General features: G+C 40.8%; 1 protein-coding gene across 4 annotated transcripts in view; it reads right to left on the bottom strand.

The window, feature by feature from the left end:
- rptor (regulatory associated protein of MTOR, complex 1) overlaps nucleotides 1-27,711 on the bottom strand; it is a 187,686-nt gene that overhangs the window by 137,627 nt on the left and 22,348 nt on the right. For all 4 annotated transcript variants that reach the window (XM_044188784.1, XM_044188787.1, XM_044188788.1 and 1 more), the window contains exons 3-4: nucleotides 26,278-26,380; nucleotides 23,106-23,188 (exon numbers count right to left, since the gene is read on the bottom strand). In XM_044188784.1, coding sequence (XP_044044719.1) covers nucleotides 23,106-23,188; nucleotides 26,278-26,380 — 186 coding nt within the window. The remainder of the gene's footprint in view (nucleotides 1-23,105; nucleotides 23,189-26,277; nucleotides 26,381-27,711) is intronic.

Raw genomic sequence — 27,711 nt, 5'->3', positions numbered from 1 at the left:
CTGGCTAGCGTGTTAGCGATTAGTTAGCACCACCGAGGCTATTTCACGACGATGTGCAGATGAACTCTGTTGTGCCATAGATATGCTTCATTGATACATAGAATTTGTAAAATTAAAAAACCTAGTAAAACTTTTAAATGCTAAAAAAGAAAATTCACACACTCATAAACACATATAACCCTGGCAAGCTGCCCGTCAAATAATCTTAGGTGATAAAATATTCAAATCTGTTGTGCAAGTCAACGCTGTATCTGATCTTAATGGGTACAAGCGATGGGAGGCTTTGCTTGGATCAATGGCACTATTTGTCTGCAAAGTGGAGTTGACTTTCTTCTTTCTGTTCTGTTTCAGTTCAACAAAGACAGATACAAGACATACAGCACTTAGCAGACAGAGACAATGTTAGGACAAAAAATGAAAAAAAAATGGGTGAAAAGGAAGAGAAGGAAGAGAAAGTTGAGAAAGAGCAACTACAAGGTGAAGAGGAAAATGAAGGGGTGGAGGGAGGGACTGAGAGAGAATAATCATCGCCCTCTGCTACCAACATCCTGAAGGAGAAAACTGATAGTCTGCGAGGATGAGATGATGCATTTAACCGGTGGGAGGGGAAGGTAGGAGGCAGAACCGTATTAGATAACAAAAAGCTCATTAGACAGCAATGTCCAGTTATTGTGTTACAAGTTTCAAAGTATTTCAAATGCCTCTCATTTGTTTAATCAAGCACATTTTAAAGACAGCAAAATACTGAGCTATATTAACACAAACGCCATTACACTGGGTTTTGTAATAGAGATGTTGTATTGGAATGAAGCTACAACCAGGACTTGGCTGGATGTGGTGGAGTCAAGGACACACCTGCACACGGACTGAAACCTGGACAATGCTCGAAGCATGTACACAAGGACATGAACCCCAAAGAGTGAGTGCAAAAAGTTAATCTGTGCGGCCTTGTGAAATAGGAGGTGCTAGAAGCTTGGTGACATAGTGAGGCAGGGGTTAGTTGGCTAGTTGGCATCTTCTGTAGCTGGCGAGCTGACCGCTGACATGCTAGCAGACAGGAACATGCTAACACTCCTTTATCCCACTCAGCATGTCTAAGCAGATTTTTAGTATATAGTGTGTACACACTGGAAAAGTGACAAAATATATACTCAAAGCAGACCCCATCCATACTAAATACGGTCAATTTTTGAGTGTGCTATCGATGGATACTATTCTCCCACAATGCAACGCACAAAAGAAATTGAGATGCTGCTCAGAGCTGGAAAAAAATATAAAAGAATTGTGGATAGTGGTGAAACAGCTCCAGAAATCTCTTGGAAAACAAAATTAAGTATGAAATCTGCTAAAATAGTATACTATGACAATAAGTATGTAGTATGAGACACAGCTAATAGCTCTCCAAGCTAGCTAAATGCCAGTTACCTATCAAGCCAGTGCGGTCGCTAATGGAACAATAAGTTAAGAGTTTATTCAAGAGACGTATTTGCACCGTTGACTCCTGTCTCATTAACTGTCTTTCCTCTTTAGTGGAGCAGTTTATGATAGCTTTCTATGTTTTGGACTTTCATACTCTCCGTTTACCTGAAAGTCAGCACGTATTGCTCAAAAAGAGCAAAGCTGCATGTCAAAGTTTAACACAGTTGAACTCGGAGCAAAAGATTTGCATGGAATTACTTTAGCCCAACAAGTGGATCCCTTGATTTTGGAGATTCCATTGAAATGAACTGATTTTGTTGTGAAACTGCACTGCTTAAATGCTGCGGTGACTATGCCATACGTCTCAAAATCGGGACACTAGTGCTCATGTGAACATACTCACTGTACTGCAAATAATGTGGAGCATTTTGTTTAATTAATTAATTCTCTTTACCCAAAGGGGGAAAGTCGTCTTTTCCCTGCTTCCCCGCTGCAGAGAGCGTAGAGTCGCCACAGTGCGTCTCCTTCAGCCAATGAGAAATTAAGAGTCTCGCCGAGCTCCATTATCTGCAGTGCAATGATAAATTCCTGCCAGCTCAAGAGACCTGGAGAGAGACCTGTGTACCTGACCCTGACCTCTGACCTCAGTACAGTAAGTCATGTTCTGTGACCCTTCCAAGAATCGCGCCTCTGTGACAAGGCGTTTATTTTGTGCTGATCTGTGCACTCACTCAAGCGTCAGGGGGCTTAAATGTTTCAGATGTACAGCTGCTGCTGTATATTGCTGCTTCAGAGCAATTTATAGTGAATACATTAGGTGAATAAGGCAATCAGCGGTAAGGACTGCGATGGTGATGGCTTTAGTGCTCTGATAATCATCACTTGACCTGAACATTATCCTGTAAGAGAACGATGCTCGGAAAAGGAATTTAAAAAAAGATAAAAGGAGATATGTAGAAGAGAAGTAAGAGAGGAGCTGGTGTGAAGTTTGTCTTGAAACCTGAAAGGTCATCCCACTACTAGGAGAAGAGAGGGAGAGGAAAACCAGACCTGGTGGTCTAACTTCAGCCTAATTAGGATGTTCACCCAGTTGCTAAACGCACCAGATCAATCTCCTAACATGTTCCTAATGGTGGGATTGCTTAATATAGAGATAAGCTTCTCGTGTAGACTGCTAGAGCCGCTATCTGTCTTCATTCGCTCATAGATTGGCTATGATAAATGCCTTCCTCTGTACTCTTTTCTTTTTTTCTTGTGCGTACTTCTTCCTTTTTTGTTCCTGTTCTTTCATTTTTGTGAACCCAGTGCCACTGCTTCTATGGCCATCAAAGGTGCTCATATATATGTTTTGACAACTCTGAGACTATTATCAGTGGTCTTTTGATCACTTTGCTGACAGATGGAGTCATTGTGAATCAGTTTAGTATGCTTGGACAAGTACCGTATTCTGAGGTTTATATTACAATTCCACAAAATGTTTGCAGGGTTCAGTTGCTGTCCGACGTGCTTGAAATTTCACACATGTATCGGTGTTGATAAATTTACCGTTGTTAACGCTGGCAGACACTGGGAAGATTCTACTTTTCTTCACAAAATATATTCTCAAAATTATTTCATTCTTTTAAACCCCACTGGCTCTAAGGCCAAACCGCCTCTATAAGATTCTTCATCTGAAGCGGTGTCCAATTTCCTGAGAGTAATTTACACCTCGACACCAGAACAGTAGGCACACAGGAAGAGGAGTTAGGGCACGGGTAGCACATTATAAGATGTAGTGTAGTGAGAAACTGAAACTGAAATATCTATTTGGTTCTTACTTCTTCGGGTTTTTATTTAGGGCACACACATACTGCTGACAGACACTGCGAGATCTCAGTGGCAGAGTGACACGGTCAACGAGGCATCTTGTGAATGTCAAGGATGTTCGACAAACGAGAGTTGCTCGAGTCACCGTTGCAGTGCTTGGGAGGAGCTGGAGCTTTACTTCTCACAGAAGTTGGTGCAGTTTGTAAATGGACATCTGTCCCCAAAACACTGCAAAGCTGGCCGGTTGCTCAGTTCAGACCAGTTTGGTCATTAGTGTTGTAGGAAGCAGTATGACCTCTGGGAGCCACTAGGAACCTGTAGTCAATAATAACTTTTCAACAATTTAGCATGATCTCATTACATTTATTTAGAATTGAAAATGAAAAATAGCTTAATATTAATGATTTTAATGAAAATACCTCTGCTAATTATTTCAACAGCATGATATCAAAAGTGTCATGTCTACTGGAAAAGTCAACACCTTCTGAAATCGGACGTCCTTCTGAAAAGGAATTGTGTAGTGAAACAGTTTTAATTGGTCAAATTGCCTTATCCTGCCAGTGAGTCCACCCCTCCATCCCTCTATGCCTCGGTTTAGTGATGCTGCTGGAACTGACCAGCTTTGCCTTGGTCCTGTCAGGGCCCTGAGACAACATGAGATATCTGAAGTGGCGTACTGTACAAACACATCGACAATCATTTAGAAACTGTCACCACCCTTATGTGCTGGCTATTCAGTCAAGTGACTCATGCCATATGAAAGTCATGTTTTTCCGATGAGATGTCCTCTATAATAAGATCAATCGACTGTATAATGTTTAGTCATTTCTTCTGTTCCATGTCCTTCTTGGCAACAGTTAAAGCAATCTATTTGACTTTGGGAAAAGTGCTAAATAAGAGGTTGCCTAGTCAGATTTTCAGTCATGTAGGCCATAGAGTTGCAAAGTGGTAGGAGATATTATTGCCTCTGGTTCCTGAAGTAAAAGCGGCATTCGTTTTTTCCATAGACAATGTTACGCGACTCGCAGTTGGAGCTCTTCTACAGCTTGCATTGACATGAGACTCTCCCAGTTAAATCTTCAGTACAAATGATTAACAACTGCATCAGAAAATATCTGGTTCTTTGGTAAAAACTCAAAAAGGTACAGGCCTGTGTACATAAAATTAAACTATGACTCCCAAGGTGCAAAACAGAAAAACACAACCTGCAGCTTAAATCAGTTCACTTTTAAATTCAGGATCAATTTGGGATGAATTCAGCAACTACGGCGCAGTGTTTTGTTCTCAACTACAAAAACTAAGCATTTGGAATTTGCTACCACTCCATGGCAACGGCAGCCAAGGCTGGGTATTGTAGTATTCTGAGCCGTCATGCTAAAAGGATCATGACATTATCCAAGAGAGCCCCATGTTTCTATGTTTAGTTACATTGAGGATATCGTTTAAAGAGAAAACTGAAATGGGAATACTATCATACTAATACTGTAAGTAATGACCAACAGTGTGAGAAGTGCAAAGTGAGCAAGTGTGTGATTTTGACAGACCTATTTGGTGCAGAGTTATCGGTGTGATAGTCTCATACAGAATAAATTGGAGTTTCTTGTTGTTCTTACAGATTTAAGTCCAGAAGTCAGGTGTGTTGATCGTTCTCCTATTTTGTGTTTGGGAGACTTGATTGAGGTGCCTGCATTGTTTTTCTGAATTAGCAGGGAACTCACAATCCAATTTAGATTCTCGAGATCACAAGCAGCATGACACCTGCCATCCCCGTTGTGGTAATCTGAGCAAAAACAGGCAAGAGCAAGTGAAAAAACTGGTTGGACAAAGTGTTATGTTGACAAATAAACGATAAAAAGGGGTGAATTTGCCTCTTATAATGCTAAACATACTGTGTTGGTGCTTCACTTACTGTAATTTTAAACACATTCACAATCCTTCTCATCACTATCTCTATTTTATTTTGATGTGATAAACCAATCAGGTCTTTAATTGGGTTTTGTGATCAAACCAAATACTGTCTCACACTACGTTGTGCATTATCTTGTCCTAAAAAGGGATCCCTCTTGGTTTTTCTTCTTTTCCACACATACTTTTGCCCTCTGAGATGTTTGAGCTTTACGTGTTGTTTAAGAATGGTTCTAATTAAAGCCTTGTTCGGCAGAGAGGGGAAGAGATGGTACAGTAACAGAAAATGGAGAAAACATGAAAGATAAAATGAGATGAGACAAGGGGAGAAGAGAGAATAGGCGAGGAGAGAAACAAGAGGCAAAGCAGGGAGATGAGAGTTTTAGTGTGGACAATGGCCTAAAAGAAAAAGCACAGTGAGCAAAGGAGAGAGGGGAGGGGAAAGTGGAATAGTTCAGTGCAGAGGAGATGTATAATGATCAATTGTCCACAGCCTGTGGCAGTCTACAAACCCCTCTAATCCTTAAAAGACTCTCCCTTCCTTTTAATGATGCCGAGGGACAGGGAAGAAGAAAGAAGCCCTGTCAAATGCTGCGTAGCTGGGCTTTATGGTTTTTTGAGGATTTTCCTGACTCTCTTTTTTTAGGGCAAATTGTAAAACGGTTCACAGACTTTATGTGTGTGCTGTGGCTTTACATGGCTAAAACTTTTGCCAGTAGGTGTTATGGTGTGAACATATTTAATTCTGTACATAATCAGCATAATGTCCAAGAAAAGCATAGCTTGCACACTATCATGGCGAGACTGCAGAGGCGGAGGCTTAGATCAGCCACTGTGGGGCAGCTGGAGAATCAAGGTCATGCATGACAGTATTACAAGAAGAACAAAAACTCAAGTAACGCTTTCCACTGCTGTATTTCATTCAGTCAAAAAAGCCCAGTGAGTCAGAGCCTATTCAACATTTCAACAGTTTATCCGCATTGGTTTTTCTATTCTATCCTCTTTAATGAAAACGTGGGATGTACTATACACTTTACTTGTGATAATACCAAAACTCTGCAATGCATTCAACTATAGAATACAAGGAGACCAAACATCTAAATTAAAAATACATATTTCATATCTTGTCTGCTAATTAGGCATGGTTGCAAATTCTAAAGAGAGAGAAATAACATTAGAAAAACATTTCCTTAAATATCAAATTGCAATATGACAGAATAAAAATACATTTTCAATCAGCACCTTAAAAAAGGTACAATGTGTAATTCCTGGCCAAATGCTCCAAACAAATAGGGGGCAGCATTTCACCTCCTCCAACCCTCCTCGCCAATTTTTTTAATATTTTACATTGTGATTTGTTTGCATCCATGTTTACTTGCGAGCTACCAACTGTCAATCAGCATCATAGTGTGAAGTGGATGGCAAGAATTAGGGCTGTCAGTTTTTATTTGAAATTTGAACTTGGGGGAAAAAATAAATATTCTAACTGTAATGACCTGTTCAAATTCAAAATCTACAGTATAAGTCTATAAGCGCGACAGACCGTTTGAAGTAGATTGCCTTGTGGTCCAGCAGAGGGCATTCTTTACTCTTAGCCTGACCTACTGCATGCAGTATTGATCAGTAAACCAAGCTAATGAGGTGGACGCTAGCGAGCAAAGCCATGCTGATCAGATAATCACGTGTGTGGAGTATAGTATAATGGAAACAAAAGTAGAACTTGTGACAATGGATACACTTTAAAAAGGTACCCTGTAGAGCTTTTAGCCACAAATAGTGCTATGGAGTAACCTTTTTTTACAAGTGGGTCCCCGTTTTGTTGGTATTGTGCTCACGGACGTGATACACATTCCTGTTAGGGCTGTCAGTTTTTCAAAAAGTGAAGTTCAAACTAATTTCCACTACCACGCAATTCGTTATAATTAATTTAAACGCAACCCATATAGGGCTGTCATCATAGACTGTGTAAAACATAGACGTAGTGTCCGTGACATCACCCATAGGTTTCTGAGAAGCCCAAAGTGGGCAGCTCCAGCCGTCGCCATCTTGGCAGTCCTTGTCTCCTGCTAATCCAAAAATGGGCAAAGAGGTGGAGCTGTGGCGGGCCGAATGAAGCCTGGTTGCTAAACCACTTAGCAGCTAGCCACCTGAGAGGGCACCGACCTGTCACTCAAAGCGGCCATGCCCTTAATTATGTGTAACTTTAAGCCTATAATTTAAAAGGGTCAGTTATCAAAAAGAACTTCACCCCCTTCACAGTAGTTATGAAGGGGGAAATTAGCTTAGAGACCAAAACCGTTTTTTGTACCAGGCTGTAAACATGTTTATTTCTGTTGAAAAGTTGAGCATTTTAACATGGGGCTCTATGGGGATTGACTCACTTTTGGAGCCAGCCATTCGATTAACTGTTTTTGGCACTTCCGCATTGGCTTCATTTTTCAGCCCCGGAGGTTGGCGCTTGGTGTAAACCGGGCCAAAGGTACTTTTGGAGGGATGGAATGCAAACAGCTCATTTGCAACACAGCAAACAGGGTCTAAGGATAGAGGGTGTCGTCAGTTCCCGTAAAGGCAAAATTACGGTATTATTACAAGACTATGAGCCAGATGATTGAGCTTGATCATTCAGGTGACCCTGACCTTAAACGTTTCCCTCAAGACAATTTACAATTTGGGACATAGACGTTATCTTACTGCAATTACACAAATATTAGCAAAACGTACTCTTTCCTCTAAGTATAGTACGTAAGATCCAGGATCCTTTGCAGATTTCCCTTTAATCCACTTCAATCACATTAAGATAAAAAAGGACCAGCATCAAAAATGTTAGAAATAAAACTGAAAAACACACACAGACTTAGAGTATCAGCATTACACAAGCAGACGTGTCATTTAATTCAACATTTCCCAGATGGCGTTTGATTACCCTCATGGAAAAGGTAATGAAATCTGCCTCACATCAACTTCAGGTCCTCCTAACAAGCAGTGTCCATCAAAGTATTGTTTTAAATATCAGGGTTAAGTGTGATTACATTTAAAGATGGACAACAAGGTAGAAATCATGTAATAAAATGAGCCCATTAAAAGGCCACCGCTGGTCAGGTCGTTGATACAGATATACCCTACACTGCCTTGAGAGAAACTGTGAGAGGCGAGAAGGCCATTAGAGAGAGAAGGGGGGACAGGAGAGCCATTAGTTGAAGACTGAAGGGGTAGAGGGGGACAGTAATGATCTATACAGACAGCTGTCCTACTAATTAGGGTGAAGGTCCCTGCATTCACTAGCAATCGGGGCCAAAGTGAAGGACAGTGGAGTTGACTGACAGTGGAACAGAATTTGGAGTGATGCTGGGTAGCAGCTGACTGAGCGGCTATGTCTCAGTGTTGTGACATAAAGACTTTCTGTTATGCACTAATGAGAGCAGGGACATGAAGACTGATATCACAATCTGCTAAGTGCATAATTAGAAGAAGTCACTCTTTAATTGAAGCCACTTTAGAATATAAAAAAAGGCTTAATAATTATTAGACCGTGCGGCCCGATCATTTTAACTGCTGTTGAAAAGAACAAGGGGCCTTCTGCACATTTGCTGTATTGACAGCAATTGTTGTTTACAGCAATAAAAAACACCACATCTACATCAAGCTTAATGACAAACAGCTCATTGCAGTTCATTAGTCATGTTTTTCAGGGCTAAAGCTACTTCTCAATTCTTTCTCATATCTTACTGAAGAACAAAAAAAATAAAACAAAAGCAGGAAAAACTCCCACTCTGCATTGCTGTATAAAAATACAGTACACTCAGTGGCAACTTCTCATAATTAATTATGTCACAGACCCTTGTACGACAGCAAGGACATTAATCCCTATTAGCAGATGCTTTGTTGGCATTGGGAACACACTGCTGTGCTGCAGTAAACGGGAGCATTTTGTACAAGAATAACTCTGCCTCTCAGGAGGTGCACTAGTGTTGACAGGGCAGACAAACATCATTGAAACGCACACAGTTTATTGAAGAGATGTATTAATACCATTAACTGCTGTCTCGCAACTGCCTGAAAACTGGGCCTCCTTTGTGGAGCAGTGTATACTCCGGCAGAGCGGGGTTATATAAAAGTGGATGGTGCAAGCTAACAGCTAACAGGCTATGAGAGCTTCCTCTGCTTCGGACTTGAACGATTAATAAATCATCAAAGTAGTTCCCAACTAATGTTCTGTCGATCAACTAATCAATTAATCGACTAATCGTTTCAGCCGTAATTGGAAGGCACTTCGTTATACTTACTTTTGGACAAAAACATACATGAATGAGAGCTACATGTCATGTGCATTCCTCCACATGCATAACAACTGACTCAGTAGTTAATATGCAGAGAATGAGGAGAGGTCAAACAGATGTACAAATCAGTTCCTTGACAAGGCAAATGTTTGCAGTGACCACATGTACAGACATATTGTCAAACTTGCACACGATGGTTACTGGGAGAGACAGAGCTGACTGCCAGACGTTCTTGAATACTGGCCAAATAGTTCAGCATGCAGGATGTATTATAAAGGATTTACCTCTTATAGCTGCAGCATTATAGCTTGAATGTTTGTCAAAATTACAAAGTGAAATATAACGGTCATATTACGGTTATTAGTCGTGATGATCAGAGGAAAAACATGTCTTTATTGCATTTTTTTGTATTTCAACGTACTGTTTTTTTTCACTAAAGTTTTACCTTGATGTTGAACGTTTGATATACCACTATATGACTTATATGCTTTTCATAATCCTTCTCAAAGAAAAGCTGTGCCAAATCTGTGTGGATGAAAAAAAAAAATATTACAAATCAACGTTTTCATTTGCCATTCCTCTGGGGACTGGACAATTTTGAAAGACATTTCACAGCACAGAAGAAAAGAGCTTTTGAATTTAATATTTCAGCTACGGCTGGATGGGTAGAGTCGTGTTAATAATAAAGAACAGAAACATGTAGACCATAGTCTCTGAATCAGTGTACAGAGGAAAAAGCTGGGTTACAGGCAGTGAAGTGACTCACATGACTTGCAAAGACACAAAAATGTCTTCAGGGATGGGCGATTTTTGTCACAGACAACACTCTGCTCCTCCACAGTTTTTCTCACAATTCTGAAAGTCAGATTCTGATTGGATCCGCCCCTAATTTGCACCATTGTCCTTCAACACACCAATGCACCGGTGCCCACGCTCTGCTCAACTGGAAGCTTGTTAGATTGGCATGCACATCCATTCACAGCCACACTTTTTTTTTTAGAAATCCCTAGAATAAAATGGTGAATGAATGGTGGGTGGTGTATCTTTAATCTGTGGCCACAGAGTCACATCCTGGCCCCCTGCGTTGGCCCCTCGTTCCCTGCATCCTCTCAGGTTCATGCCACCATATGCACACACACATATAATAAGGTCTTCAACACATGCGCACGCAGCGTCAGGATGTAATAAAAATAGCCACACACTCACCATTAGTCTCTGAGCACAGCAGATACTGAAGCTTGATTAGTGCAGACACAGAGAGGTGAGTCACGGTGGACACAGCAGCATGGCAAAGCAATTCATTACGCTGCTGCATGTGACACACACACACACACGAACAAATACGAGCCTACTTTTATTGACAACATGGCAGGAGCTGTCTCATTTTGTTTCACTAAACTGGGTCTCTTTTTGAGCAATACAATTCCCTTAATATAACAGAAATCATTTAATGCTCAATGGTTAAAGCAGAAAAGGGTCAAGGGGATTTTTGCCTTGAATAGAAGATTTTGACGGCAGACATGTTGACTTGTTATAGCAGGAAAAGCACAGGGGAAAATAATTTTGTTAACGATGGCTCAGTTCCATCAGGCGTCCCAGTAAACCATGCCACTGAGCCAGCATGCACAATAGCAGGGCTCTAAAACTGGCCCACCTCAATAGAACAGAGTCGTTATTCTTGCAAGATTCTTTTAATTTTTCTCACCAGTGTTTGCTTTTCCAAAAGCCTGTGTTTTTCCTTCAACCCAGCAGATTGCAACACACTTTGTAATATTTGCTGCCCTAATCAATAATTTTATGTTAACAATTGATTGATAGACAATTGATGACTTTGTGTAATGTGAAAGGGGTTACACGTAGTAATAGAATTATCACTCAACTCTGCAGTTCCCTACAGCTCTTTTAGCATCTTTCAGCTCATTGTTTTGATTTTCCAGTGTACAAATGTACACTTCTGATTCCCTCTCAGTGCCGCAGCAGGCAGCTGTTCATTGAAAAAGCCCTACAAACTGACTACATGCATGCAGAGTGCCACATGGAAGACAGACAAAGTTAGCCACCAGCTGGTGAACATAGCGAAGAATCGAGCAGCCAAAGAGCCAGGTATTTCCCTCAGGAGTTGGTGGAAACTAAAACAGAGCTCAAAGGAGAGTGAATATTGGGCTCACAATCATCAGGTGGCCAGAAACACAACTCCAAATGTTGCTCTGTGCTTGCTGTAAACACAGAGCAACATTTGGGACATTGTGTTTCTGGCAAACATGTTTACTATTCCAACTTTATAAGGTGATATTACATGTATATCAGCTTTAAAATGAGAGTATGAAAGGGGAAGAATGTGTTATCACTCATACCATAGAAAAGGTTTCAGTCGTAGTCATCTGGACACTGTTTTCAGAATCAAGACGTTTCGGCTCCCATCCGGGAGTCATTCTCAATTGTGAAAAATGGTCTGAGAACTCAGAAATAAGCTTACACCGGGACTACACCGTCACTCATACCATAACAAATGAAAAGTTGAATTTATAAGAAATAAAACATACCCTTGCTCATTTCAGTACACTCACCTTACTTAGGCTGGTATGACCAGTAGCTTTTGATGGCTAATGTTAGCTAATACTAACAAAATTAGATAGATATTGCTGTATAACAGCCATTACAAAGTCTACAACCACTCTACACTACCTGTGCTACTGTTACACTACGTTTTACCAATGTTTGACACTTGATACTGCTTCCAGTGATCGGCCCCAAAAATCCTGATTGGAGCACCCTTAGTAAAAACCAAACCAACCAGTGTACCATGTATAACCATGTATAATACCCAGATGTGCCATTTTTGGAGGTCTGTGCATTTACCATTATAATGTGCATTTCACACACACAGCTATTAATGAGGAAAAATACTGCGGGGGAAAAAATTGTCATCTCTAAGCTGTCTCCTTCCCTTCATCCGAAGAGGATGGAGAAACTCTGCTTTCACTGAACACGTCTCACCACTAACAAAAGCACACACCACTTTAAAACGAATGAGAGATTAAGTCTCTCATCCTGGAAGCAATGATCAATGGAACACATTACTGCTCCACTTGCATGAGGACCCACTTGCCACAAACCTGCAGCCCATTTTTAGAGCATTTACCTCTACTACAGTTGTTAAGATCAATAACAATTCGGCATCACCTCCACATCACCATAATCCGGAGTTAATCTCCCTCTAATCAGCAACACAAGATGGTTTGAGGTCTCCAAACTGCCATTTAGTGGGATATTTACAAGGTGATCAGCCACAGTGAGAGAACTGATCAATAAGCTCCCTCTCTCTCTGTCCCACAAGGATATGGCAGCCGTGACCTGTAGCCTTCCTCATAAGCACATTGTTTATAGATGTTTTGGTGGGCTGTCCATAAGCCTTCCACTGGGCTAATGGTTTTCTCTGTGGCTCCGATTGGGCTAAGTGCACTAGGAGGGGCGAGGGGAGATCATTAAGACGGTTTCCGCATCGCGTTATTCACTCTGCCGCTTCCCGCACACAGTCACCAGTTCAAATGGGATCCAACTGATTTGGCAGCTGTGAGGGGTCCTTCAAGGGATTAATGTAGTGGGTGCCGTAGTGTTGGTTAATGTGTTTGAAGGGTGGAGGGGAAGTACTGATGCTTTAACCACCAGAGGCAGGAAAGGATCAGTTTCTTGTAACTGAATAAGCTGAGGTCATTTTTTCTTTTCCAAAAGTCATAACGGAAATTGGAATGCGTGAAAATGAGCCACGTCTACTAGCCCATCTTTTTCACGTTTGAATTTGGTTTAATTTGATGACAGTGTGTGCCACTCACTCATACTCTGAGTTTGCATGCTTTGTGACCAAAGCTGTGACCAAACCACATGTCCCTACTGCTGGGCACACAATTACTTCACAACACCACACATTGTTATCCTCACATGATTTGGGTTGTTGTTACTAACCTCATATGATTTTTTTTTTCTCCACCTGATATAGAGACTTCAACCAATGATCATTATCTCTTTCAACCAGTACAGACATGGGAAATTCTTCTGTTATTGTGAAACAGTTATATCTCACAAAAAGATAAGTCTTTTACACCAAACACCAAACATGTGAGTTGATAATCGTTTGAAACGCATAATACCAATCTCATCATTGCTACAGAATCTATTAAAACGAAGCTAAAAAATACAATTATTACAATTATTACAAGTTGTCATTACACAGTAGACCTTTATTAGGTACTAAGTGTGAGTTCCTTCCTTTATGCCACACTTTCATCTACACCCAGTTAATTACTGGATCCATTCTCCAAGTTGGAAAATAAAGGGTCATTACACAATATGCAAGACATACTGTATGCCTCACAGTAAAGCAGTTTTCCTGTTGTCAGTGAGTGGTGAGGGCAGTCACAATCTAGACAGGGGTTGCCTCTAGTCACGTGGATGTATCACTGCTGGAAAGTCCCTTGCCAATTCAACATGTTTGTGTCTTGGTTTCTGTTCTCTGCAGAATGTGAAAATGCAGCTTCCTTGCAAAGACAAAAATCACAATACTGCTAATTAATGTGACATCTTTGTCCATCTTGTAGTTTCACACAGTCACTGGGCCTCACTGTCTCTACCTTAATAAAAACAGTGAACCTTCTGGCAGCTAGTGAAAACTGTCTGATAACACTGTCCAGCCTGCACATTGATACAATAAAATATAAACTCAAGCATTCTGTATAGACCTTTTGTACTGTTGACATAATATCTGGTCATAGCAAAAGCAAAGGTGTAACTAAAAAAAAAGCACAGGTGTAACTAATCACAACAACGACGGCTCAGCTTCATGAATGTGCTTTTCCTGCTATAACATATCAAATGTGTGCGGTATCATCACATATCAATACATCAATAAGTCAACATCCACTATAAATTAAATATAAATTCAGAGTTTGAGTTCACTGAATCTCTTGTAGGGGTGGGTGCACATGACCAGTCTAAATTGGTACCAGTTCCTGATTGGTCACAATTGTAATACCAATAACTCTCTGGGCTGCTATCGGTATTTGAACCTCATTCATTCAATTTAGTATTACGTATTCTCAGTTTGTATACCATTAAAGTGACATTTTCCTACATTGAGACATCCGTTTATGATGATGCGTTCATTAGCATCGTGCAACTATGTTCGGTTTACATTGTATGGACTGTAGCTGTAGCGGACAGCTTAAAACGCTCTGAAGAGTGGGCTAACTGTAGCAAAACAGTTAAGTCGGCAAATGGCTCCAATGGCCAGAATAACGACGAGTCAACGTCAAAACAAGGGGACACTCGTTATCAGAAAACATCTCCATAGTTATTCACTTGTAACACCGGCCGCATAGGTTTAAAGGGGTATTCCAGAGATTTGTTGTCATTTCCATAAATTTGGGAGACTTGTGAGAGTCAGATTAAGAAAAGAACAGTCAAAATCAATGCAGCAGAGGCCCAGATAACTTGATTTTTAATCGTGTAAGGCTTAAACTCCAAAAACCCTGGATCATGCATTTCCCTAAAATGAAACTTAAGAGCGTCTTCTTTAGACCATCTCTACCTGGTAAATCCCTTTTAAACTCCACGACCCCTGTATGAAACACAAACACAAAAATGTGTCCAAGTCCAATCTGAGATAACCCTGATGACATCACCAGGGTTATATTCGCAGATTTTAGAGAGCTCCTTTCAGAGCCACAGAAGACGTTATACACCAGTTTTCACAGACTTAGTATAGCCTAACTCCTTTAAACACCCTTATTGATCAAATCCGAGCGTAGCCATCCCTTTTATCGTTTTCCACATTTGGTAAAAGACAAAAACACCAAATAAGCACAGAGTAAAATCTGTCATCTTGCTGCTATTGCAGAAATGACATGTGGGTGATGTTACTTCTGTGAATGGCATCTGTAACTGTTGACCCATTTGGCACATCAGCTGCCCGACTGACTCATGTTTATCAAGTCATTATTGAGGGGTAGTGAAAAGGGTTGTCATGGCCTCTCAGTATCTTAGTGCATGACAAAAATGTTATATTACCCAAGCATAAAAAGTGTGTTGCATCATTACAGACTACACAGAAATCCTTCACTCGCACTCGTCCTCCGCTGTGCAGTTTGGTGTTTCCAGGGTGATATGAGAAAAACCTCAAAGCTAATCAGCAGCAAAGTGTTTGAGCTGCGGCTCACTGATACATAATGCAGTGACAGTGAGTGGAGTGGACAGCAGGAGTTCGCAGGCTGCAGCCGGGCAGGAGAGCTAGATACAGAGAGAGATGGAGGACACCGCAAAGATACAGAAAAAGACAACGACGATTATGCCGGCCAGAGATGTGGTGTAAACCTGCTTGGCAGCTGCAAGATGTTCAGCAAGTACTGCGTGAGTTTTGACAAGACAAGCACGCCGCTTTTCATCTTAATAACTACCAAACATCTGGCAAGTCAAGAGGGGGAGAATTTCAGACTAGATTCTTAAACATAGCAGAGGACAGAGAGAGAAAGAGAGCAAAAAGGGGTGACATGCAGACAGAAAATGAAAGAGAACAAGTGAAGTTTGAAAGAGAATAGAAGAGCAGAGGAGGCATGTCGAGACGGAAAACTCAAAGAAAAACTGAAAGCTTAGTAAGGTATCTCAATAATGTCTAGTTTCTTGATGTGTCTGTGTGAAACAAAAGCAGTCCTCAGTCGAATCCAGTCTGGGCACTAACAGAACACAATAAAGCCACACTCAATAAAAGCACAGACAGCGGATAAAGGATCAAGCTCAACAACAAAGATGGCTGATGATGGTGAGGAATATACACACTGAAGGTGTAGCGCAACAGAAGGAACTGAAAGCGTATGAGAGAAACTAAGAAAGCTGAGAGTTTGTAAGGGAGGTAAGGACACTAAAATGTAAAAAAATCAATGTGAATGTAAGATAGAGCAAGTAGTCTTAATCACAAGTTCAAAAATCCAAAGCTTGTACAAATGAGTGGATGTGTGTTGGTTGTGCTGTTGTCAGAACCAGTTTGGACAGTTTTTCTTGTTGGCACCGAACCACGTTGCCATCATAGCCATCACATGTTTCTGGTTCCCACCTGCTGACCAGCATGTGCCACATGATCCTTCATTTGTAGCCATATCTTGCACGAATGCAACCACATACACAACATTACCACTTAGAATATGATGAACATGATATGATGCCCATTACCACTTTATCACTGAGACACTGGATACATTTGGCTGCCATTATGAGGAAAAATGATACCCTTGCTGGAAAACAAATCCAGACCTGCTCCAGCTAAAACTGTCCATGAGATAAAAAAAAAAAAAAGAAGAACCACAAGGAGACAACAAACACTAAAACTGAAAAGCAAAGATATTTGGGTATATTTTGGAAAGGAAAATAAATAAATAAATAACTTGAGCTGATTGTTTGGCAGCATCAAGGTTGAGTATGTGTGTACGCAGCTAACAGCGCACACACACACACACACACACACACACACACACACACACCAGCCCCGCTGCTGGCCTTTGGGTGTCACTTTCCCCCAAGCTCTTTATCACTGACTGGCTGCTAGCATGCTATGCTAACGCTAACACAAACAACAGAAAACAGAATGCATGTAAGCTAGAGTATAGGCAAAGAAGACAAAACAAAACAAAGACAGCCTAACATGGTGGGGAAATGATTCATTAATTAATTGATTGTTGTTTCAGTCATTTATCAAGGAAAAAAGCAAAACTTTCACTTTTGCTTTTCTTTGTTGTTTGTACATTGATACTGTTAAATAGGAAGTGAATCCATTGTGCGTGTGTACGCAATTTGAATCCCATGCAGGAAAGGTAGACTCCGCCACGAACACAAATTCCTGTATAGAGAGGCAATTACAGAATACAAACATACTGAATGGCTATTGCTGAAAAATAAATAATAATAAATAGTATCAAAAATAGGGTTTGTTACAATGAAAATCTTAAGCACTCCAAACAGATAATGTATTAATAAATTGATATACTGACTGTTTGCAATCAACACTTCTATGAACAGATGTTGTTTTGAGGTCATATGCCTGATACCATGCTGTGATTTGCACAAATAACAAATCTCCCAAAAGGTCAAAACACGTATAGGAGTACAATTATAAAGCACATTTAGAAGTAAAGTAAGGGCAGCCTTGATTGAAAGAAATACCACTTTGATATGGAGTGGAAACCGATTATGAAAAATGGTCACAGAGAGAGACTTAGTGTTGGCTGAGAAAGTGAGTGGGCAGCAGCCAAGACTGTGTTTGCCTTTTTCTCTGCGTTTTCTGGCCATGAGGGTTAATGTAAGAGTACAGGAGCAAAGAGAGAAATGGATTCGTGACGGCAGGCTGGCACAGCTAAACTCTCTGGGCAGCTCAACTGCTACAAACACCGCTCTTACATACCGACACCAGCGGCAACACACGGGAAATGTGACATAATGGATTTTTGAGTTGCTCTTAGGTAACGTTTACCAACTCTACCCGTCCGAAACAAACTTATTACAAGATTTCTCGATGCGGTGACAAAGCAGGTAAATAGCTGCTGTGTAATTGATTGCTTTGTCAACAGTTTATGTAAGGTGTGTTGGCGAACGCTGCTCTGTGATGTGTGTGATGCTGCAGACTTGTGGATCCTTAGGCTGAAAAAAGGAACAGCTTTCTCACCCTCCCACTCCTCCTCCTGCACTCCTCCCACCATTTGCTGCTAACCTCCGGGGTCAACCGAGCCCGAGCCTACATTCCTTTAGCTGCTCTCTCCTGGGACGTCTCTTCCTCCACCTCCTCTTACCTCGTGTTTTACTTCTGTACTATCTTACCAAACAGACACACATTGTTATTTTTTTTGTTTACCTCCTCATCATAAAATGTTTTTTGATGGCCAGGTAGGGTTCCATAGTTCTCAGCAACATGGCAACAAGATGATGTCCACTTTGATGCTGAGGCAACTCACCAGCTACTATTGCGCTAACGTTGTCCTGTGTATCAACAACTCGTCTCTTTTTCAACATCTGCCTTTCCTCCTCTCCACCTGGCCTAGAAGAATCCTCCATCCTCCTCAACCTGTCCGTCAGAGGCCATGTTCAGACACACAGACAGCTGATATCTGATTTTTTCACATATCTAATACCAAACAGATATTTTGTTATAAAGTCTCAACAGAAAAAAAAAAAGAGGCATGATCAAATCCAAACCTTTCGCACCGGCTTTAAAACATATTCGCAGGTGGTTTGAAATGCTATTCAAATCCGATATCTGCAAATGCAACTCAGCCCGACCGCTCGGATCAGATTTCAAGTGTTTGCTTATTTTTTTTCCATCGGAAAAACAGGACACATATTTGATATAGCAAGAAGAGTAGAGAAAAAGATATGGAGGAGAGGCAAAATGTGAGTCCAGGACCAGCTAACGTGGTTTACACCACAACGAAGTGTTGTCAACGGCAATTTTTCTTAAGTATTTAAGTATTAAGTATTGTACTACATGTTCGCTACATTTCAAGTCGCATCCATTACAAAGTAAAAACAAAAGTCACATGAAAAAGTCCTGATAAACTGTGTGAGAATGGAACAAAAGAAAGGAGCCAAATCAGCAGCAGCAGGGAAGAAGCAGCCGGTGTGTCTGCGGCTGCAGGACGGCAGAGCTGCGTGTCCACAGAGGGGAGAGTCTGCACTCAGCTGACACGCTGGAAAAGATACATGATCTAAATGTTAACGTTCCCTGGATGAGCGTCAGGAGCGGTGCGAGGATGCAGAATGCCGTTCAGACAGAACAACAACACACTCACTGATTGTTGTAACTCTCTCTCCAGAGGAGGACGTCAACAACCACGGTGTTGTCTAGAAACATAGTGTTGTGAGTGTTGCACTACGTGGTGTGTAAAAGCTGTGCAGGCTCTCTTTCTGTTTTAATGCGTGTTTTGTGAGCTGTAGCTGGCTATAGACAGATTTGTACAATTTGCAGGGCTGCCTGCAACTATCGATTTTTTCCATTATCAATTAATCTGGTTATTAACTATTTGTCTATAAAATGTCAGAAAATAGTGAAAAATGCCCTTCGCAGTTTCTCGGAGCCCAAGCTGACATATTTTCACATTTGAGAAGGTGGAACTAGTGAATTTTCCACATCGTTGCTTTAAAAAAAATTACAATTAAATCGATTATCAACTAGAACTACCGCCCTGCGGACGTATGCCTCCGCCAACCAGTCGAGTTGCAGTTTACATCCATGTCTGTCCAGACTCATAATATATGTAGTGAATTGTATAGTGTATTTTTTGGCTAAATGAAGGTTATCACTATATCAATGATACATATGTATGATTCCAGTGAATACACAATGTTGAACTGATTAATAAAGGATTATTATAGATGTATTGGCTGAACAGGTACACATGTACTTGATCACTATGTAAAGCTGGATTCTTATAGAGTATAGCTACACAAAATGTGGTGCTTTTGTTTTCTCCTGGCATTTTTAGATGCAAAGCCTCTCTATGAGCTGCAGGCGAAACTCACTCACAGGATCACGATTAGCTAGGCGCGCTCCAATACGTTGTTTGCAGTCACGTGATTCCGATGACGCTCGAAATTCTGAACGAGGCAGGAAGTGAGAGGCAGAACGGACGAAATGGAGGAAAGCCCTTACTGTGCTAGTTATTGTTTACTCATTGTGTCGTCCCAGTCAATGTGCGTGAAATCTATTTTGAGGTCACAGTGACCTTTGAGTCAAAACCGTCACCTATTCAGTGTCCGACCAACTGTGAAATATGGTTACAATCTCCCCTTCTGTTCCTCAGTTATGGTGTTGAATGATGGACAAAAAAGTGTTTTTCCAGGACATTATGATGTCACAGTGAAGTTGACCTTTGACCTTTTGAGTAAAAATGTCATCGCTTCATTGTTGTATTCCATTAAACATCTGTGTGAAATTTTCTTATAATTACCGCATCAATTCTTGTTGTGGCCAAACACGTGTTTTGTGAGGTCACAGTGACCTTTGACCACCAAATTCTAATCAGTTCATCCTTGGGTCCAAGTGGACATTTGTGCCAAATTTCAAGACATTCCCTCAACGCGTTCCTGAGATATCGCGTTGACGAGAACGGGACGGACGGACAACCCGAAAACATAATGTCTCCGGCCATGACTATCGCCGGCGTGGAGGTATAAAAAGGCTGCTAATTAAGTTTCTGTCGATCGACAGGATTACTTGATTGTTTGAGCTCTAGCGATTTGAGCTACTGCCAATGGAGATTACACTTCAATAAGTGTGCCAGAGGAAAAAAAACAAACTCTGAATGCAAAAATAACTGATTTGTATATTGAGATGTGACGTAACAGATGTAACAAACCACACCGACTCTTGTGGTTTGTTACATCTCTAGAAATGTTGAAATAAAAGAGCATCTGTTACATAAAACAGACGAGTGATTAACATCGAAGACGCTTCAGAAAAATGCTGGCAGTGGAGATTGCCCTTTAGTCAGCATGCACCATTACAATCACATCTAATGTCGCAATAAGCTTAATAAGCTACATAACTTGACAGTACATGCACTACTACTTATTACTTATATTATTACATTGTATTATTATACTCTACATACTTATCATCAACCGGTAATCCACTCTATACTTTACACTTATTTTAGTTTTTCAAAATAAGACGGTGTAGTCCCTCATTCGTCCAGGAGTGATCATAGAAAAGGTTTAGGTCGTAGTCATCTGGACACTGTTTTCAGAATCAAGACGTTTCGGCTCCCATCCGAAAGTCATTCTCAATTGTGACAAAATGGGACGGGAACTAGAAATTTAAGCTACTCTGTGTTACATAAGCCCTGCCCTCAGGAGGGAATCTGCCTGAGTATCTGTTAATAGCTAGTTTCACCTGAAACTGACCTAATTGTTTCCAAGATGGCCCAGTAATCAGTAATCAGGCCTATTGTTTTCTGGCTGCACCTCCCTCATCACAAGTACCTGATTAGCATATGATTGGTGTGACCAAGGTGCTAATACACTGTGACAGACTTTGGGCAGACTGAATCTCAGACCACCATTTCTGTTCAAAGAGGGGTTCTCTTTTTTCACAAAAATGGCTTCCTTGACGCCCCGTTCAAACCAACTCTTCTCTCTACTTAGAATCCTCACCTCGCTGTCTTCAAATGTGTGGTTTGTAGCTTTTAGATGCAAATGCACGGCGCTCTGCAATCCTGAGTTAGCGTGTCGTCTGTGCTGATAAAGTCTTTGATATTTATTTTAGTTTTATACTTATACCCAACTTGGTACTTAATTTATCTTGCTTGTAATATAGTGTATTATATTTTTTGCTTTTTTACTTCTGTTCCTGTGTGCACTGACGTGATTTTGAGCTGCTGTAACAAAAGAGTTTCCCCTCGGGGATCGATAAAGTATTTCTGATTCTGATTCTGTAATGACAGCAAGTGCTGTCTAAACACTGGCCACTTACAATGTGGACAGTCAATCGCAAAGATCAGATTTCCTGTTGCCTGAGCAGTTACGTTCGCTTCCATCGTTCACTGCTCTCTCTGTCCAAGCGGTGTGTGAGCAGCTGTTTCAGAGCGCAAGTCTTTCCTTCAGCTCCTTTTGTGTTCTCCTGTCCATCTCCCACCGTGTACTCTCCATCTCGGTTTCTCCTCACCACCTTCTTCTAGACCTTCAGTTGTCTCGCTTTATCAGTGTCCTGTCTTAATGTACAAGGAGTGTATTGGGAGGGGAGGGGGGTATATGCCCTTGCCATATGCTCCAGCATCGAGGCTCCAAAGCTGGGGCTCCCTAGGCCAAGGGGCTGCTCAAGGAGGACAACAGACCGAGGAGCCTCTGGGAAAACACTGAGCTCTCTTACAGCTAGGAGCGGGGAGAACTACAGCTGCTGGCAATGATACGAATGCATGTACACACACACACACACACACACACACACACACAAACGTATAAGAGCTGAATTTACAAGCAACACATAATGCATCTGTGAATTACTGTCAAGACCATGTGAGTGTTTTGTTGGCACAGTGCATACAGGAAGTGTATTAGAGCTGACACAAAGTGATATATAATAAACCCATTCAGCCTCTTACACATTCAAATGATCACTAAATGTAAACACACTGAATTAGGAGCTACCACGACAGCTGCAGGAGCTGTCTTTTCATGCCCACATACATCAAAATGTTTTGTCTGCTAATTAAAACGCTGAACAAGCTCTCACAGCAAGTTCACAGTGCAAGTTCTCGCGGCTTTACGTAAGTTTGATCCACACAAGAATTGTTTGTCTCTTGTTTATTGAGAAACAATTGCTGAAAGCCAGGTGACTAACATCAGTTAAGGTTGACAGAATTGGCAAAAAATCTAAAAGACACTCTGGATACTCGGGATAGCCTGCCAAAATATATAAAACAATTTCTAAAACATCTTTGAAAAAGCATGAGAATGGCTTAATGGATGCCAAAAATTGATCAGTAATAATATGATTTGATTCAAGGTCAAGTCTTGGAGTGCCTACGATTCATTTTATTTCAAGTGTTTTGTTGGAAGCATTATCTGACTGAACTCTGTATGTATCATAGTGGTGTGAATTAGTGTATGTGGTTACTGTATCATTATAAGAACATGAGGGAGGCCGGTTCACGTGAACCCACTCACTCTGGGTTGCCAGTTTTCATATTGCTTCTGCAGGTTGGCCCCGATGGTCTCCAGGGCTTTCTGTGGACTCATGGACAGAGGATCTGGCAAGAAAACAGAGTGTAAACACACTGCGATCAAACACATAGCACACAACAGTCAAAGCAGAGCAAAACCACACACACTCAATCTGGAGCTGAAAAACCAACCATAATTACATTATTCACCGAACACAATGGCATTGCTGTCAACCATACCCGTAAAATTACGTAATCCAAACAAGCAGGCTGATATTATTTAACATTCAGGCAAAAGATTCGTCCATGCCATGATTACAAAGGCAAGTTATACTTTATGATTTCAGCATCAAAGGAAATATTCTTATTAAATCAAAAGTAGGGTTTGGAAAAATAGCAGCAGCCCCTCAGGTTGAAATATTGATGAGAGTAAATCAATATGGCGTGAAGTAAAGCAGAATATAGATTGAGGACAGATCAAATTGCGCTCAGCAGGCAGAGAAGAATGTATTGGCAAGTTTCGGTGAGATGCTGGTATGCTTTATGCTGAAAATTAAACCACTGCCCTTGAATGATGAATGAGGCCTACTTCAAATGCATTATCACAACAAGACAACAAAAAGATGCGTTTGATGAGTCAAATTATAACTTCTGGTTTATTTGATTTAAGGAAAATATAACTTATTAGCTATTTTAATCAAAATACCAAATAATGACTTTTTATTGAGGAATTATCTAGAATCTCTACATATACTTTTCTCAAATTGGATATGAAGAAATTTCAGAAAAACAGTAGTTTCCTCTAAGTAGCCTATCATTGTAAAAAGGAATATTGCAACAATATAGCCAGTGCCTACATATTATGTGATCAGCTTACAGCACAATTTTAAAATTTCCTGGGTTTTTATTTTTGTTTGTTTTTTTAAAAAGGTGCCAGTATATAAAGGAAGTTTTCACACACACCACACTCACCATGGCCACTGAAAAGCAGATGTAAGCCCCTCTATTAGCATATAGCTGTAGCATGTATCATTAACTAAACACCATGGTGCATTTTAGGACATCACCTCTGTCTTTACCCCTCCATATTGTCAAATACCGTCTCACAAGTCAAGTGGCAGGTCTGCACAATGTCAGTGTCCTCAGAAGCCGCTGAGAAAGTTTCAGAAACTTTAAGAACTGTGTTCCCTCTTTAATGTGCTTTCCTCACTCCTAAGAGTCAAGCAGTCTCAGGGGAGCTAAACAATGGTTTTGAAGTTCCCATTGAATGGGGATGGTTATTTTGTTTTTGTTCTGTGTCACGTCGTGTGGTTCTGGTGAGGGCAGACTGCTTCATCCTTAGTTGACAGAGGCCTTATGAATTGAGCTCCCATGGGAATGACAGAGAATGTCCCTAAATGTTGCAAAGTAAAAGCTTAACTTTTACTGTCAAGTTAAAATAATAGTCACAGTAGTCTTGCATAGCTTACCACTACTTAATAACCCTTTGAACCCTATGCTATTTTGCAAATTTTTACACCGGTTATTGACGAGCTTTTGGCATAGTCACCGTGTCCTAACTAAGCATGCCTTATATTGTTATTTTCCTATTCAGAAATCAAACCAACTTAAATGGTGAGTGGTATTATACATGAGTTTTTTTTCTGGTTTTCAACCCACCACAAATAGCTCTATCAATAGATAGCGTCTGTGTTCCAAGGTAATGAAAACCTTTCTGAGCATTAGTTATGTCAAAACAAGACTAAAAGTCTACAGCCATGCTAGCGGTTCTGTGAGGCTAGCGGCCCTTTGAGCTAAACGTTAACATCAACAACATGATCACCAGGCACGGCGCTACACCGGGGCTAGGGGGTGCTACAGCCACGCCACAAATCTGTGTAGCCCCAGTTAAGCCCCCTCAAGCATTTTAGTATTTTTTATTTTTATTTTTAAATAAAGAAATATGTAAAAGTTAATCCGATCCCTGGCTGCGTGCTCATGCCGCGCGTGCAGACAGGCATAGGGTAAATGCGCTTCTCATTGTGGCTGCACTTTGGATGTTATTAATTTCATTTCTGACTTTGTGATAGCCATTTCATCTGAAACGTTATTAGCAATGCACAGTTGTCTGATTATGCATATGGAATAAATGCAATTCTTGTTGTCGCCTTTTGGATGTATTGTGTTGTTATTAATTGTGGCTGCTTTCACTTTTGCAAAAATGCTAACATGCTGATGTTTAGCACGTATAACATTTACTATTTACCATCTTAGTATTAATATTTGCTAATTTGCACTAAAATGTCAATCTGCTGGTGGCGCTAGATGAAAAGTCAGGGGATCACCAAATTCAGTAGGTGGACCATGAATGTCTGTACAACATTCCATGGCAATTCATTCAATATTTATTGAGATACATCATTCTGGACTGACCAAAGTGGTGAACCAACCAAAAGACCAACATTGCCAGCTCTAGAGCCATGCCGCAAAGTTGCTAAAAAAAATATATATATGGATAGTGTAAAACAAAAATAGCTAATATTCATGGATTTTGACAACTATTAGTTGTCTTTCTTATTTCTATTTGGGATAAACGTTCTAGTTTTGGAACATCAGTTCCCACAATGCTATAAAAAAGTATAATGTTGCCATGGAGTCAGTGAGTTAGCTGTGGGCTACACATTGAGCCCCCCGTTTTTAGCCTATATTTGTTGACAGTTTTGCGAATTGCTTGCTGGTTGCACTGTAACCACGGGTGAACAGGCAACAATCGCTGTATTACTTTTGATACTGAAGAAACTCTCTAAATGTCATTTTATATAAAAGGAGCGACATTTTATATTTTTTCCCGTGATGACCATTAGAGATTCAACAATCACGCTGACTCAGGAGTGTGTATGATGTCTGTATGTTCAGATTTGTTGTAAGTTGTAAGTCTGAGGAGTGCTATTTTTGACTCCAATTGTGTACAGTGGGTTTGTGCATTTGCCCTATTCAAGATTCTGTGAAGATGTCATATATTTCACACTCATGCCTGAGAAAAGGCAAGCAGCAGAGTTCAGAATCCTTTACTGAAACATACTGTATACATCATTTTTAATAAGAACCCACTTTATCATATCCCACAATTTGTGTTGCGTTTGAGTGCTGGTCCGTTTTGCATTCATGTTTTTGTGTGTCTGTGTGGACTCACTCACCTATCCAACACTCCAGCCTAGCGCAGGGAGAGGTCTTGACCACATCAGGAGGGTCCACTCCCACGTTGAGACACAACACCAGCGCTACACTCACAGTCTTCATCTGGGGGAGAAGACACCGAGCGCAACATTATCCTCACATCACTCATCAATGCTCAATTCAAAAGAGAATAGTGGATTCATTCTTAATGCATTTCACAGCCACATTAAATCTTTATTCATCTGAGAAACTGGACTAAGCACACATGCTTGTATTCAGGTCCGTCCTGGGAGTTTTCCAGTAAAACCACATTCTGCTGCTGCTGGCCACTGAAGCTCCAGTGAAGCAGTGAAGGTTAAGTGTCTTGCACAGGGGAAACTCAACAGTAGTTACTGAGAAACGAGTTATTCTCTTCCCTTCCACATTTTCCCCATCTGGTCCAGGGTTTCCATTATGTCTAACACTGAGGGTAGTGTCACTCCATCGAGGAATTTAACCTGCAGTCTCAAAGGTTTGTCACTGTACAGGTCAGGTTGTAGGCATGAATTTGGGAGAATAGAATCCTAACAACAGACTGAAGACATACAAGGTAATGAACCACGACCCAGAAGACCACTGGGGCAGGAAGTGAGCGGAAAGAGAAAAAGGCCATCTGAAATAGAACAACCACTGATCCATGGGTTATGTGGCAAGTCCTGACACACACACACACACACACACATACACAGGGTGATCAGGCAGATCTCCTACAGTGCAAATTACACATTGCAGTAACAGTGAGCCATCACTCCATCTCCACTGTCAGCATCTCAGAAACACTTTTCTTTGTGCATCACTGCAAACGCCTTTGTGACACCGTGTCGCCCAACCTGTAGCTCTAATGAGTTTAGGTGAGGACACTGACACAATGAGCTGACCTCAAAGGACTAGCAGCAGCAAAGACAGACTGCTAGGTTGCTTTACGTCTTATGCTAAAAGTTGCACTTGAACACACCACAAAGACAACACCAACACACTACTGTGAATCTGAGACCATCTCACGAGAGCTCAGAATGCAAATTGAAAACGATAAAAAAAAAAGTTGCAACTTCTTGTGAAAGAAAAATACACAGGTGACAAATATTGAGAAACTGCAAGTAATGGGTGAAATCCTTGATTGAAATCAATGATTGTCTTAGCTAACCCTAAGGCCATGTTCAGACAGACTTTAGCTCACTTTAGCAACTGTAACCGTAATAACCTTCCAGTGCTGTAAAATCCTGTCTGAGTATTATAAACAGCTGTGCAAATCACCTTTCCCAAAAAAACAAAACAATGTTTGTCCTGTTTAAAACAAATATACAGATACTTCAGAACAAATGACAATTTATTTAGCAGTGGACGGCTGCTGCCAAGTCACTGACTGAAGAGAAACATAGGTTTTATTATATGATGATGAAAGACTTTATCTAGTA

This window comes from Siniperca chuatsi, linkage group LG3 (assembly GCF_020085105.1).
Source record: "Siniperca chuatsi isolate FFG_IHB_CAS linkage group LG3, ASM2008510v1, whole genome shotgun sequence".
In the NCBI taxonomy this organism is placed as follows: Eukaryota; Metazoa; Chordata; class Actinopteri; order Centrarchiformes; family Sinipercidae; genus Siniperca; species Siniperca chuatsi.
The sequence above is the reverse complement of the archived record's forward strand: the minus strand, read 5'-3'. Positions and strand labels throughout refer to the sequence as shown.